Here is a 15,247-nt window from a genome sequence, read left to right as displayed (position 1 = left end):
AACAAAACTGAATCCCAGGTCATCTAGCTGAGGCTTCTGAGAACTGAATGCATGGCTTGTATATGGGAAGCCTGACTGCTCACCTACAACAGAAATAGTCTTGTATAGTGAGTTTGTAGGAGACACTGAATGGGAGTTAGGTTTTCTTTCTATGATTGCCGTACATGCTTCTAGGGAAGCGTCTACAAGGACCCTAACTAACTCTTCTTGGTATTCATGCCCTTGTAAGTCCATGTCCTTGAATGTAGGCTAGACTTGGACATTCAAGTCTAATGAACAGAATGCACTAGAGCAGTGGTTCTCAACTTGTGGGTTGAGATGACATGATCCTGCACATCACAATTCACAACAGCAGCAAAATCACAGTTATGAAGTAGCAGGGAAGTAATTTTATAGTTGGGGGTTACCACAAGAAGAACATGAACTGTGTTAAAGGGTCACAGCCTTAAGAAGGTTGGGAACAACAACTGCTCTAAAGGGAGGGCCATCATTTCTGAGCAGAATTTATAGAAGCCTGGTGTCGGTCCAGCTCACTTCTCAAAGCTACTAGCTTAGTGTGAGCTCTGTTGTCCACTCAGAAGTCCACACTGCACAGAACTGAGGGTTACCCGGACTAGAAGCCTCTGAGGAATTGAATGCTAAGTCACTTGCAACTATGGAAGTGGGTCTTTCAGTTGAGTCCTGAAATGACTGTAATCTTACGAGAGACCCTGAACAGAGAAGCCAACAGACCATGGCAGATTCCTGACCAGAGAAACTGATAAAAGATACTTGTTACCGTCAACTCAGCTACTGGGTGATTTGCCATTCAGCCATGGTTAACTAATGCAACCCTGTTACAACTATTTAATTATATACATATATGAAATAATATGTGTAGATGAGTATGTAGATATATGTATATATGAACACATATATACATACATGTATATGCTATATTTTATGTATGTATAAATGTATAAATGTATGTATGTATGTATGTAGAATTATTTTAGAGGCCAGGTCTCACTATGTAATCATGTAACATAGTCCTAGAATTCACTGTATAGACCAGTCTGGCCTTAAATTCACAGATCTGCCTACCTGTGCTACTCAAGGGTTGGGAATAAAGACATGTACCACCATGCCTGTACCACATTTGTTTTTAGTAAAAACGAAATTACCCAGACACTAGCATTTGATTAAAGAAAGACTCTAATGGTCCTTTTCAAAGGAAAGGAGTGACTTGCCCCCTTCACACAGCAGCATGTTTTCCAAGAGCCTGGGTGTGGGACTGTCCATGTAAGAAGGTGGGCTCTGTGAGCATCACACTCACATCTTCATCCTGGTGGGGATGGATCAATTCCACAAGTCTCTGGATGATTTTCTCTTCATTAAGCCACTAAAAGGGGGGAAAAGTCCAGTTCAGTATTTGCTCATCTAACCAAATGGAAAAAAGTCCTTCGGTACAGCAGAAACTCATGTGCCCAGGTGTCCTGGGATAGACTCTAGCATGCCTGTCTGACAAGCCCAGAAAGAACCAAATTGACACAATAAACTTGGGGAATGGCCGAAGACAATTTCCACCTGTCTTAATAGTGCGCACTCTCTCTGCTTTAGGACACCAGGTTTATGAAACCTAGAGTACAGAATGAGCAGAATGCAGTCCAGAGTCCAGCTGGGCTTGAAAACGAGACAGCGCTCAGCTCCCTGTAGCATCAGGGCTCCGAGGAGATGGAGGAACACAACCCCTCTGGTGTGCCTGCAGGAACATTGTAACGGCTGACACTGACACTTTTCAAAGTCAAAGCAATGAAGACTCAGTGAGATGATGCCAGGCCACAGCACACCTTGCAGACTGCTCTACTAGTACACTTCTACACTGTTCTTCAGACCCCTCCTGCAAGGATGAGACATCCCAGCAGGGAGGCTTTACAATGTGAGGTAAAAGGCAAAAGGCTGTGTGGTCTTCCGTGGTAGTTTCAATGAGAATGGCCTCTATAGGATTTTATGTTTCAACACTTGGTCCCCAGTTAGTGGACCTGTTTGGGAAGGATTAGGAGGTGTGGCCTTTTGGAGGAGATGTATTATTGGAAGTGGGTTTGAGGTTTCAAAATACTCTTGCCATCTCCAGCATACACTCTCAGTACCTCCTACTTTTGGTTCAAGATGTGTGCTCTCAGCTGGTCCTGCCACTATGCCTTTGTTCTACAAAATCTCAATTTTAAATTTCTTTTAAATTGTCATGGTCATGTCAGGCATGGAGTCACGTGCCTTTATCCCAGAACTTAGGAGGCAGAGATAGGTACACCCCTGTCGGGTCCACAGAGCAAGTTCTAAGACAGCCAGGATTGCACAGAGAAACTCTGTCTCAAAACAGCAAGTAGGAGAGAGAGAGAGAGAGAGAGAGAGAGAGAGAGGGAAAGAAAGGGAAAGGGGGAAAGAAAGGGGAAGGAAAGAGAAGGGAGGAAGGGAAGGAAGGAGGAAGGGAGGAGGGAGGGAGGAGGAAGGAAAGGAAAGGAAAGGAAAGGAAAGGAAAGGAAAGGAAAGGAAAGGAAAGGAAAGGAAGAAATTGCCTTAGTCGTTGTATTTGTAATGATTATTCTTGGTTGTTAATATAATCCCAAAAAAATGGGCCACACCTTTGAGAATTTTTTGACGTAATTTGAAGTGGGAAGACCTACTTCTAACCTGGATCTTTGGGATGGGAAGGCACACCTTTAGTCTTTTACTCCACACCTTGTGCTGGAAGCTTATATAAAGGACATGGGAGCAGGAAGCTCTCTTGCTTTGCCTGCTTGCTCACTCCTTCCTAGCAAGTCCATTCCTTCACTGTCATTAGAGCCGACTTCTTCAGGATCCCAACATATGCTGAAGAGCAGCTGAGACACCCAGCCTTGTCACTGAACTGCCACTGGACTCTTGGGTCTTGCATTTCATAGGCGGCCACTGTTGGATTAGCTGGAGCACAGCCCGTGAGTCATTCTAATAAACCCATATATACGTATTCTGTAAATTCTGTTACTCTAGAAACCTGACTAATACAGTTTTATACCAGCAATAGAAAGGTGAGTAAATTAACCTCAGCAAACAGCTAAGGTGCATGCTGCGCTCTCTGTATAATGCCATAAGGAAAGTTGTTATAAACCTAAGAGTGAGAACAACTACCACCTTATCTTTTATTTATTTTCTCCTTTCACCGAAAATATTCTTTCCTTATACAATATATCCTGATTATAGTTTCCCCGTCCTCTATTTCCTCCCAGCTGCTCCCCACCTCCCCTCACACCTGGATCCACTTCCTTTCTGTCTCTCATTAGAAAAAGAATAGGTTTCTAAGAGATAACAAAACATAAAATATAACAAAACAAAAACTATTATCATATCTTTTATTTATTTTTGAGACAGGGTTTCACTTCATAGCCCTTGGTAGCCTAGAACTCACAATCCTACCTCTCCCTCCCAAATTGTTGGGATTACCGGCTTGTGTCATCGCCATGCCCAATGAGAATGGCCACTAAATGACTCTTGTCTCTCAGAGTGAGAAAATGGTCTAATTGCTTCCTTTGTTTTACTTCAAAATGAGGAACAAACAAAGCCTCGCACAGCAGGAAAAAACTCACCCTCTAGGTTGGGCATCCTGTTCTTCTTCCCAGGGACGGCTACAATACCTTTCCTAGCAGCACAGCCTACCCGCACTCCAGATTAAGAGATGGGCCCCTGCCTGAACCACACTCAGCTCAGTAAGCACTGGCTCTGAGGCCTGTGTGAGTGGGGAAAGGACAGGAAAGGGATGTCTGTGACTGCAGCAAGCAAGGGGCCACATGTTGGGGAGAAGGACCCTCTGCACTCTTTGCTTCTAAATGGGCTGAAGCATGATAAAAATATAGATGTAAGTGGTGCTGGGGACTGGGTGAAGAGCCCAAGGCTGGGCATCTGGTGCTTCCTAACCCAGGCAGCCTGGCCTGGTCCACCTTCCCACACATTCACACTCGCTCCCTGGCACTCACATGTAGGACCTCCTGCCGGAGAACAACTGGTTCCACACAGCTGACCAGGCGTAGCAGCAGGTCCATGAGAGCTGAGGTGCCTATGTGCTTCAGTATCAGACTGATGAACTTGTCCTTCTTCTTCAAGAACATGATCACCTGAAATCAAACACACCTGATAAGTAAACAGGGCTGCCTCCTGACAGGTATGGACACTCCTTTAAGAGCTCACATCGGAAAGATCATTAACTTTCAAGTATACTGAGAAGAAATGATAGAAAGACCAAGTAAAGACTATATGAAGAAAACCCTCCCAAGATAGGCAGAGTCCTTGCAGCAGTGACGCATGCCCAGAGCAGCAGTGGACTAAGTGGAGAACAGCGTGAGGCACTGGGCACTCACCATGAACACGTGCTAGCTCAAGTTTGCCCAACAGAAACAGAGGCACAAAAAGAGATGAGAGTCATTGTTCTAGAACTACATAGGGGGACCCTGTCTTAAAAAGTTGTCCTCCCACGGTAGAGAGATGGCTCAAAGCTTAAGAGCACTGGCTGTTCTTCCAGGGGTCCTGAGTTCAATTCCCAGCAACTACATGGTGGCTCACAACCATCTGTAATGAGTGGTGCTCTCTTCTGGCCTGCAGGTGTCCTGTGGGATGATGTCACAGGTGAGGCAGGCACAAGATAGAAGGAGGCCTGTCATTGGACGAGAAGGAAGGATGGGCGGGAGAAAAGTTTGAAGGAAGAGGAGGAGACAGGGATGGAAAAGGAGGAGAGAGAAAAGCCGTGGCGGGACAACATGGAAGCTGACGTTAAGATTCCACGCTGTAGGGGGTTGGGGATTTGGCTCAGTGGTAGAGCGCTTGCCTAGGAAGCGCAAGGCCCTGGGTTGGTCCCCAGCTCGAAAAAAAAAACCAAAAAAAAAAAAAAAAAAAAAAAAAAAAAGATTCCACGCTGTACCTTTACAGGTTGTTATGAATGTTCTTAAGGGATGGATGTGGACAGGGCTTTGTATGTTTAGGTGGGCAGTTATATCTTATCAGTTGGATCAGAGGTTATTGTGTTGTGTGTTCTTTCTTGTGGAGAATTGAGTTGGGAGAGTGTGCGGTGGCTGGTCTGGGCCACCATGGAGTTGGGATGTGTGTTTCTGGCATGGAAACCTGCCTTGGGAACTAGATAAATAGAGAGATTGCTGCCGGGCTCAGAGAGAGGCCTTTGGCAGTGTGAGATGGGATGGAGCGGAGCAGGTGAGAGGCTTTGCTGACTGAGATTAAGATATCTAGCAGATATCTTGGGGCACTGCAGTGCCAGACCTAGTGGGGGCTAAAAGACAGCATTTTATTTTTTATATTTTTACAACAACAGTGTACATGTAGACAGACACTATATACATAATAAATAAATCTTTTTTTAAAAAGTTGGAATGTTTTATGTTGAATATTAATATCAATATGAGACTTGGGGGTTGAACAAGAAAGGAAAGATTATGTTTCATGATAATGTGCTTATGTGTCAGCTGGACAAGGGGTCAATTGTGCTGGTTAGTTTTTTTGTTGTTGTTGTTGTTGTTGTTGTTGTTGTCAACTTGACCCAAGCTAGAGCAAGTCATCTGAGAGATGGGAATCTCAATTGAGAAAATGCCTCCCAAAAGTCAGCCTATAGGCAAACCTGTGGGGAATTTTTGTAATTGTTGATTGATGTGGGAGGGCCCACCGTGAGTAGTGCCAGCCCCGAGCGGTTGGTCCTGGGCACATAAGAAAACAAAGTGTGCAGACTAGGAGGGGCAAGCCAGTAGGAAGTGCTCCTCCATGGCTGCTGCTTCAATTCCTGCCTCCAGGGTTGCACCTTGAGCTCCTGCCTTCACTTCCTTTGATGATGGACTGTGATGAAGAACTATAATCAGAAATAACCTCTCTCCTCTGAGCTGCTTCTGGTCATGGTGCTTTATCACAGCAATGGACACCTGAAGTGAGACAGACCATTTGAAGTTTTTAAAGATTTATTTATTTTATGTATGTGAGTACACTGTAGCTGTCTTCAGACACACCAGAAGAGAGCATCAGATCCCATTACAGATGGTTGTGAGCCACCATGTGGTTGCTGGGAATTGAACTCAGGACCTCTGGAAGAGCAGTCAGTGCTCTTAACCTCTGAGCCATCTCTCCAGCCCCCGTTTGAAGTTATAAAGGCAACTTGTACACTGCAAGAATATTTAAGTCATTATTGTTCATGTTTTAGGTATGATAAAGGTATAATTGTATTTCTATATATAAAAGGCAGCTCATCCTTTAGGAATCTATACTAAAATACCCACATATACACATAGACACACACACACAGAGCACCACCATTCTTTATCTCTGCTGCTTCAAAACAAATGTGAGGTGAATGAGTCCCAGGATTCAAGACAGAGACAAAATATAGGTTTATTTGGTAAATGGATGTTTGATGGCACCAAAAAAATTACAGCTAATATTTCAGGAGTATAATAATATCTATCAATATTAAAAAGAAAAAGTCCTTATAATTTAAACATATACTAGAATAGGAAACAAGAAATCATCTGACAGCTAAGCTGTATGCTGAAATTACCCAATGGGGATGGGTGAGGTGATGAGATAGCCACTGATCCCAGAAGGAGGCATTGACTGCCATTCCACTTCCCTACAAACAGCCACATTCACACAAGGTTAAACAAGACAGGAGTCTTGCTACAGGTGAATCCAAGTTTGCTTACCCACAAAAGCCCAATTCTAACATTATCTTTTGTTTGCTTTAAAGCAATCACTGTTCTGGCCACACTGGCATGCTACTCCCAAAGACCCCAAAATGTAGAGGATGTGTTCCAGATCCGTCCACAGGGAAGGCACGTTACAGGACCTCATGTTTATGCCTGATCTGGGGTTTGCAATGCACCCAGGGAGGGCAAGAAGCGCGGCTTATTCCAGAACTGGTTACCAGAAACATCTGTGGAAAGCCACTCTGCTTACACTACAGTTCACATAACAGCCACCCATATTGTTCTTCTGTGTTCTGTTAAGCTAACAAAGTGCTGTCCCAGGAGCCTGGTGACAGTTTCCAAGTGTCAACAGTGGTTGTCCAATACATTTGGCTTCACACATCATTACCTGTTCGGTTTTCCTTGCAATGAGATTGCCAATGGTCTTGCTAAAAAAACTGGCAAGCAGAGGGTTGAGCGGTGGCTCCTGGTCCAGGAAGTCATACAGAAGGCTCAGCAGACGCTCGTCCTCGCCTAGTCTGTCGCTGATCTGCGGCACATCACAAGTCAGAAGCTCACAGGCTGTGTTTGGATATCTAAAAGGGCACAGTCCAAGCACTAGATGTGAAATTAGACTTCTCCAACTTTCAGGAAGCTGTTTAAGTAAACAGGGGCTTAGCAGCAGACACATGTCGGGGCTGGAGAGGTAGCTCACTGGTTAAGAATACGCACTGCTCTTCCTGAGGACCTACGTTCAATTCCCAGTGTCCACCCACATGCTTGAGCAGATCTAACACCTCTGGTTTCCAGGCATCCACAAACATGGCACACTCTCATATAGACACATGCATACACATAATCCAAAATAAACACATTTTCAAAAGGAAAAGGAAGCAGACCCATGTGGAAAGAGCGGATTACTGAACAGGCCTCAGAACAGAGTGAACATGAGACCTAAGACGACTTGAGTCTCTAACCATTAGAACTTCAAACCTTGTTATCCATCGTTTGTGGGCTCCATATAGCTACACTCTGATAGTCTTCACTTTCTCTGACCCTGCTTCCATTCTGTAAGTAACTTCATTATAAATAAATAAATAAATAAATAAATAAATACCCACCCCAGAACTTCCTGTAGCTCAGACTAGCCGTAAATTCATTATGCACAGAGGCTGACCCTGATGGCCGCTCCTCCTGCCTTTACCTGCCAAGCATGGATTATAGGTGTGGCTACCAGACCAGACCTCAACAATCTTCCTTTATCTCCTGGATTCTCTCTGCAGGCCATGTTTATCTGTCTCCTTGTTGGTTGTCAGGGAGACCAAGTCCCAGTCATCCCTGGAAAACTGCTCCTCTCCCCACTTTCTGTGCCTTCAAAGGTAAGCACAGACCCAAACTGCTCTAAGCTGAAGGAAAATGCCTGCAGCTCTGAACAGCATCAGCACGAGACACCAGGCAAGGAATTCACTACTAAGAAGCACTAGTTTGTTCAAATGTTGATAAAAACGACAGAGTAACCCTCGGTACAGTGTGACTCCAGGCTCGCTCTTCTTAGCAGCAGTCAACACAGACAGAAGACAATCAGTGCCCCAGAGACAAACAGCTCTCCACCGGCTATGGGGGGTGGGCCTGACGAGGGTCTGTCAGTCACAGAGGCCCCGCCCAGCAGGGCTACAGACAAGCATGTCTTTGGACAGGACAATAGAATGGTCAGTGTTCAGACCTCACAAGCTGGGTGTGGGAGGGGACCTACAGATTAAGTCATTTCTGGGATTACTTCTTCCTGGCTAACCTTTCTGGCCTTGTCTGTGAAGTGGGGCAGCAAGGCCCCAGCTCATGGGATTGCTATAATCCTGCACAAGTGTATAGGGGATAACACATGACCACTGAGGGCAAGGAGACCAGAGAGAGCAGGAAGACGGCCAAGTCGGCTGCAGTGAAGGCCACAGTGATGCTCCATCCGATCCAAACAAAACAAAATACAAGCTCAAATTCTATGGGGTGATGAAGCAAAGGACAGACAACATTTGAGACATTTTCAGAACCCAGGGAAATCATCTTGTCTATACAGTGAACAGGATCTCTCTACATAGCCCTGGCTGTCTGGAACTCACTATGTAGACCAGGCTAGCCTGGTCCTATTCTGCCCCTTTTCAAGTATGCTGAGTTAAAAAGGCAAGAAGAGCATCTGGTTGCAAAACCACTATGGCAGAGTGCTCTCCTAGGATCTGGCAGCCGGAAGCTCTGAAGTGAATCACAGCACCACATACTGGGCATGAGAAGGGAGGAAGGAAAGAAAAGAGGGAATGATACTGAATTAGACCAAGCTCAGGTACTCATGAAGCAGCGGACAGTAAGGGTTCAAGTTACACAACTCCAGAGGGCTACAGTCGTACATGCAGGCAAAACACCCATATACATATTTACATTAAGATGGACGTGCAGCCCTCAGCTTACCATGTACCAGGCTCCTGAGAGCCATGCGTTTCCTCAGGGCCTCCCCTGCTTCAGCTTACCTTATGCTTTAGTAATCTCTGACTCTGCAAGGCTCCCGAGTCATTAGTGCTATTCCGAGAATCCCTGTCTTGGCCCCTTACATATCCCTCCTCTGTCACTTTGTTCTGATGTGTTACCCAAACTGGTAACACATGGAAGGAAGGGCAGGTAGGCTGCGGATACTTGATACTGAGATCATGATGGCCTCCAGCTATGGTTACTCTATCCATGAAGTCATAGCTCATTTGAGAGCAGGCCTCTGCTCTTCCTATTATGTGATTCCCTGTCAGAGACAGACTGACAGGAAACACTGAAGCCCCCCACAGGCTGCCTCATCGTCCAGCCCTGCTGTGTTTTCTTCCAGAGGACAAAGATCAGCAAAGATTTTTTTGTGAAGAGCCAGATTAAAAATATTTTTGAAGATCTTTTTTTGTGACTGGACTCTGATTGTATATGGATTAGTGTGGCCAACGACACCAAAAAGATCATCGACATGTGTAGCAAAGTACTCTTTCTTAATTTTTCAAATACTTAAAAATGTAAAAGCTGCCAGGCATGGGTATATCTGAGACCCTGAGATCCTTCATCTGGGAGGCTTGTGGCAGAAGGCCATAAAACAAACTAGTAGGGGTTGGGGATTTAGGTCAGTGGTAGAGCACTTGCCTAGCAAGCCCAAGGCCCTGGGTTCGGTCCCCAGCTCTGGGAAAAAAAAAAAAAAAAAAAAACTAGTATGTGAGACAGACACAGTAAGTCTTTGTGTCATAGGCTGGGGGGTAAGGACTAACAAGCCACACATCATGGCTTACTGATCCTATTCCAAGACCTTCCAACCACACTTGTGTACAGTGGACTTCCTCACAAGCATCTAGATCTGCCTGGTAATTGTCCTTAACTGTGCCCATAAACACTATGGACCATGTGGCCTATTCAGGAAGACAAACCTAAACTGGAACCTGGCCTCACTTGTCCTTCTTGCCGCCCTCCCACTTCAGACTTTACTTCCTCAAAGCTTCAAGCATCCTATGATGACACTGTCCCTTCCCTTTTGTCACCTCCCAACATCCTGCTCAAACTGGAAGTAAAACATTCTAGGAAAATTTTCTAAAGGTTTAGTGCCACTAATGATAATAGTATACTTCCTCTTAACTAAACACCCTAAAGGAAAGCATTTCCTGGGGCTCAGAAGTCAGACTTGAAACCTCTAACCTACCTGCCAACTCTAATGAGGTGCACAGCTCTGCAATCTCAGACCCATTTATCATGGGTCTGCCTTTCAGCATATTGTCACTCAAATTGTCCCAATGCATGCCACCTTAATATAAATTCATTTATAACTCAGAAGGAGAAAACACATATACAGGAGATTCGAAGCTCTTAAACCTCACAACCAACCAACCAACAAACTGTACAACGGCCTCCTTACTCCTCGTGTGGTGATGCCCTGGCTCTAGCTGTCCTCAGACACTGGCCACAGCCTCCCTAAGCATTACCCAGCTGGCCTGGGTAACTGCCTCAGTACATACTTGAATCGGACCTTCTCTTCCATGTCCTGGGGTGGGTCTCGTGTGATGAGGTTCACCAGCTCCTCCATACACTGCTGCCTGCACAGGAAGTCCAGCAGCTTCTGGTTCTGAGCCTTACACTCTTGCAAGATGTCATCTTCATCCATTAATTCCTGCAGTGTCACATGTTCCTTGTCGAGGAGCTTGTCAACGTGGGACGTGGTATTCAAGTCAAATTTCCAGAACATGATGGTGGTCACAGAGCTGCAAGCAAGGATAAAAGCAGCTCACTCTTCCCACTCTCAGCCATGCCATACCAAAGTCCAAGAAGCTCATCCCCAACACACACACACGCAATCCTGCAGTCTAGGAACTGCTCTCAGCTATAGGTCCCTTTCCTCTGTGACTCTGGGGTCCCCTTATGTGACCTACCCTCCCCCCCACCTACAGTGCTTAAGTCTCTAGAGTCTCTCCTTTTGATCATGGCTCTGTGAGGCCCACACATCTGTCTCCCAAGTATCAGCACCAGGAATGCCTCTCCATCCTGAAAAGGTTAACTCAAACCAGAAACCCAGCCTTTCAGGGTCTAATCCCTCCTGAGTGAACACAGGACATGTATTCCTGGAATACTCTCAGAGCCTATATCTAACAAGCCAAACAAAAGACAGCACATTTTGCTTGACCCTGCCGTTTGCTGTGGTCATCTGCCATCTAGCCCCTCAGTTTACTGTGGCAATCTTGCTGAGTAACATCGAGGGTTATAGAGGGGACAACTCTCTCCTTCACACGTATACAAACTGTGCATGAACTCTCACCGCAGCAATCAGAAGATCAGCACCAGCCCCACCCTGCTCTGCCTCCCCAGCCCTTCTTCCGGCTTGTGTCATCAGTCCATCCTAGATGAGGCGAGGCTCACTGTCAGTGTGTGGGCCAGCAAGTCAGATAACAGTTTTTACTGTTCTGACAACAAAGAAGAAATAAAGCTAAAGCTTGTCTTCAAAGAACAGGTCTTTTACATTATTTTCACATTTATTTATGTGTAAGTGCACATGCGTGCACACACTCACCCAGGAAAGCATACACGTGCACAGGTCAGAGGACAACTTGTGGGAGTCAGTTCTTATTTTCTATCATGTGGGCCCCATGGCCTGAATTTAGGTCAAGCCATCTCACTGGTCTAAATTAAATACCATATGAAGTTGTTTACAAAACTGTAATAATCTGAGGGGCTTATCTTACATAGTATTTTTACTTTAAAAAATCTAAAAGACTGGGGTTAAAGAGATGGCTCAGAAGTTAAGAGTCCTGGCTGTTGATTCAGAGGTTCTGGGGATTGGTTTCTATCACTCACAACAGTCTGTAATTCCAGTCCCAGGGGATATAATGCCATTTTCTGACCTGTGTGGCCACTGTACACATATGGTATACAGACATGCATAGGCCAAAAACATATATAATTTGAGACAGGATTTTACTGTGTGGCTCTAGCTGGCCTGAAACTCACTATGTAGACCAGACTGACCTCAAACTCACAGAGGGACACCTGCCTCTTCCTCCCAAATGCTGAGAGTAACAATGTGTGCCACCTCTCCTGGTGCTAAAATAAACCCTAAATGAAAAAACAAACTGGCTGCAGTTCTTAAATGTGTGTTTGTGACTCTGGGCTACCTGTGAAGACCTGACCCAGCAGCCTCTGACACCAATGTATATCAGCTGATCTTCAATAAGTGTACAAAATCAAATAAACGGAGAAAAGTATGTGTGTATGTGTATGCAGTTTTTTCAACATATCATGCCAGAAAACAAAATATACATTTAAAAAACAAAACTGAAGTGCAACCCTTACTTCACACCAGACCCCAAATTAACATGATATATGTCACAGGGTTAGTCATAAAATCTACAACTTGAAATCCTAAAGGACAGTGCTTTGGAGGCTGGGAGTATAGCTCAGTGGTAAAGCCATATACAAGGTCATTAGGTTTGTTTCTCAGCACTACAGAGGCAGGAATAGGATAGAAAGGAAGGGCCAGAGCAAGAAGGGAATGACAATGTGGCACAGCTACTTTGAAAAGAATCTGACCACTCTTTATAAAGTTAGGCGCATTCTCACCAGGTAATCGACCAGTTCTACTCTCAGGGCCAACATAATAAAAATTAAATCCTATGTGTAATCTAAACTGAGAGGAGGTGGGCAGCCACCCGATTCACAGTAGTTACACACAGGGAGCAGCTCAAATACCTGTTAACAGGTGAGTTACCTCCCCATATAACAGACCCTTCCTCCCTGCATAGAACAAGCACAAAGCGCTGGAGTGTCAGGGCAAGAAGGCCAATAGCTCCATTTATATGGAAGTCAGAAAGTGTGAAAAGACCTGAGGCAAGGAGAGTAGAGGCTGCAGAGGCTGTGCCAGACCAGGGATATGGCACCGAAAACCACACTGTGATAGAAGGGAACTGGGCGGTAACATAAGGTCTTGAATGAGGTAGTATGGCTGTCACAATTTACCTTGCAGAACTAGGTCTTAGTTAGGGTTTCTACTGCTGTGGAAAGCATGGTCATCGCAGGAGATTTAGGAAGGGAGGGGTCTTTTCAGACTACACTTCCATGTCCCAGTCCTTTACAAGTCAGGATGAATTCGGAGGCCACGCTGAAGCACTGCTCCCTGGCTCACTCCGTCCTGCTCATGGTTTTCCTATGTGCCCCAGGCACGGCCTCAGCTCCAGCTACACCAGAGTGTCTAAGTGAAGTCTCAGGAAAAACTCCCAGATTCACAATTCTCAAGGCTACTGGTCTCTTCTCCCTTTTTCTTTTTTTCTGTTTGGTTTTTGCGACAGGGTTTCTCTGTATAGCCTTGGCTGTCCTGAAACTTGCTCTGTAGACCAGGCTGACCTTGAACTCAGAGATCCTCCTGCCTCTGCCTCCTGAGTGCTGGGATTAAAGGTGTGTGCCACCACTGCCCAGATACTGGTCTCTTCTTAATCACCACTAATTTCTCAGCTCCAGCTAACCAGCATCAATTTATACCATCAAACAAAGGTTTCATTTCAAAATAAGGTCTTGTTAATTACAGCCAATTCTTCAGTCCCAGCTGACCAGACCACAGATTCCTAATATCACATAAATGGCCTTGCGTCTCTGCTTCCTTCTGAAACTTCACAAACCACCCTCATCGCCACAGTGCTCTCCACTGTCTTCTGAGTTCCCAGGGAACAGCCCACAGAGCACGGAGCACCCAAGGGCTTTTCCAGCCTGTCTTAGGGTTTCTATTGCTGTGGTGAAGCACCATGACCAAAAAGCAAACTGGAGAGGAAAGGGTTTATTTGGCTTACCCTTCCAGATCGTAGTCCTCACTGGAGGAAGTCAGAACAAGAACTCAAGCAGGGCTGGATCCTAGAGGAGGGAGCTAGTGCAGAGGCCAGGGACAGATGCTGCTTCCTGACCTGTCTCCCATGGCTTGCTTTTTTATAGAACTCGGGACACCAGGCTTGGGATGGCACCACCCACCACATGCTGGGCCCTTTCCTACTGATCACTAGTTAAGAAAATGCCTTACAGGGGTTGGAGATTTAGCTCAGTGGTAGAGCGCTTGCCTAGGAAGTGCAAGGCCCTGGGTTCGGTCCCCAGCTCTGAAAAAAAGAATCAAAAAAAAAAAAAAAAAAAAAAAAAGAAAATGCCTTACAGATGGATCTCATAGAGGCATTTTTTCAATTGAGGTTCCTTCCTCTCTGACAACTCTAACTTGTGTCAAGTTAACACACAAAACCATCTAGAACACAGCCCAAAGTTCAGATGCTACCATGAATCTCTCAAAAACACATGGCCAGGGCTGTCATTGCAATACCCCATGGCCTGGTGCCAATCCATCTTAGTTAGGGTTTCTACTGCTGTGACAAAGCACCATGACCACAAGCAATGGAAGTGGAAAGGGTTTATTTCAACTATACTTCCACATCATAATCCATCATTGAAGGAAGTCAAGGCAGGAACTGAAGGCAGGAACTGGAGCTGAAGCCTTTGCTGGACACTCCTTAGCGGCGTGCTCCTCATGGCTTGCTCAACCTGTGTTCTTATAGCACCCAGTACCACCAGCTCACAATGTGTTGGGCCTCCCACACTAATCAAAAAAATGCCCACAGGCCAATCAGTCTGGCTGCTCAAAGGCCTCTAGCTTATGTCAAGGTGATGACTCTATGAACTAACTATGGACTGAGCCTGGCAATGGTGCCATATGCCTTTAATCCTGGCACACGGGAGAGGGGCAGGTAGGTGGATCTCTGAGTTCGAGTCTACAGAGTGAGTTGCAGGATAGCCAGGATTATAGGCAGGGCAGGTCTCTGTTAGTCCAAAACTAGCCTAATCCTCATGGCCAGTTCTAGCCCACAGAGGCTTCATACAGAGAGCTTGTCACAGAAAGGGGGTTGGAGGAGGGTCAAGATAACAAAATCAGGGTTGGGATTTAGCTCAGTGGTAGAGCGCTTGCCTAGCAAGCGCAAGGCCCTGGGTTCGGGTCCCCAGCTCAAAAAAAAAAAAAAAAAAAAAAAAAAAAAAAAAAAAACCCA

The 15,247-nt window shown here is 45.5% G+C and overlaps 1 protein-coding gene across 2 annotated transcripts in view; it reads right to left on the bottom strand.

The window, feature by feature from the left end:
- Ppp6r2 (protein phosphatase 6 regulatory subunit 2) overlaps nucleotides 1-15,247 on the bottom strand; it is a 72,591-nt gene that overhangs the window by 21,199 nt on the left and 36,145 nt on the right. The window contains exons 5-8 of one of the 2 annotated variants that reach the window (XM_032919460.1): nucleotides 10,706-10,948; nucleotides 7,096-7,282; nucleotides 3,990-4,127; nucleotides 1,230-1,381 (exon numbers count right to left, since the gene is read on the bottom strand). In XM_032919460.1, coding sequence (XP_032775351.1) covers nucleotides 1,235-1,381; nucleotides 3,990-4,127; nucleotides 7,096-7,282; nucleotides 10,706-10,932 — 699 coding nt within the window. In that variant the 5' untranslated portion in view covers nucleotides 10,933-10,948 and the 3' untranslated portion in view covers nucleotides 1,230-1,234. The remainder of the gene's footprint in view (nucleotides 1-1,229; nucleotides 1,382-3,989; nucleotides 4,128-7,095; nucleotides 7,283-10,705; nucleotides 10,949-15,247) is intronic. The other variant, XM_032919468.1, reaches the window with a different exon arrangement.

The sequence above is a fragment of the Rattus rattus genome, chromosome 1 (assembly GCF_011064425.1).
Source record: "Rattus rattus isolate New Zealand chromosome 1, Rrattus_CSIRO_v1, whole genome shotgun sequence".
Classification (NCBI taxonomy): Eukaryota; Metazoa; Chordata; class Mammalia; order Rodentia; family Muridae; genus Rattus; species Rattus rattus.
Note: the sequence above shows the minus strand (reverse complement) of the source record. Positions and strands in the feature narration are given on the sequence as shown.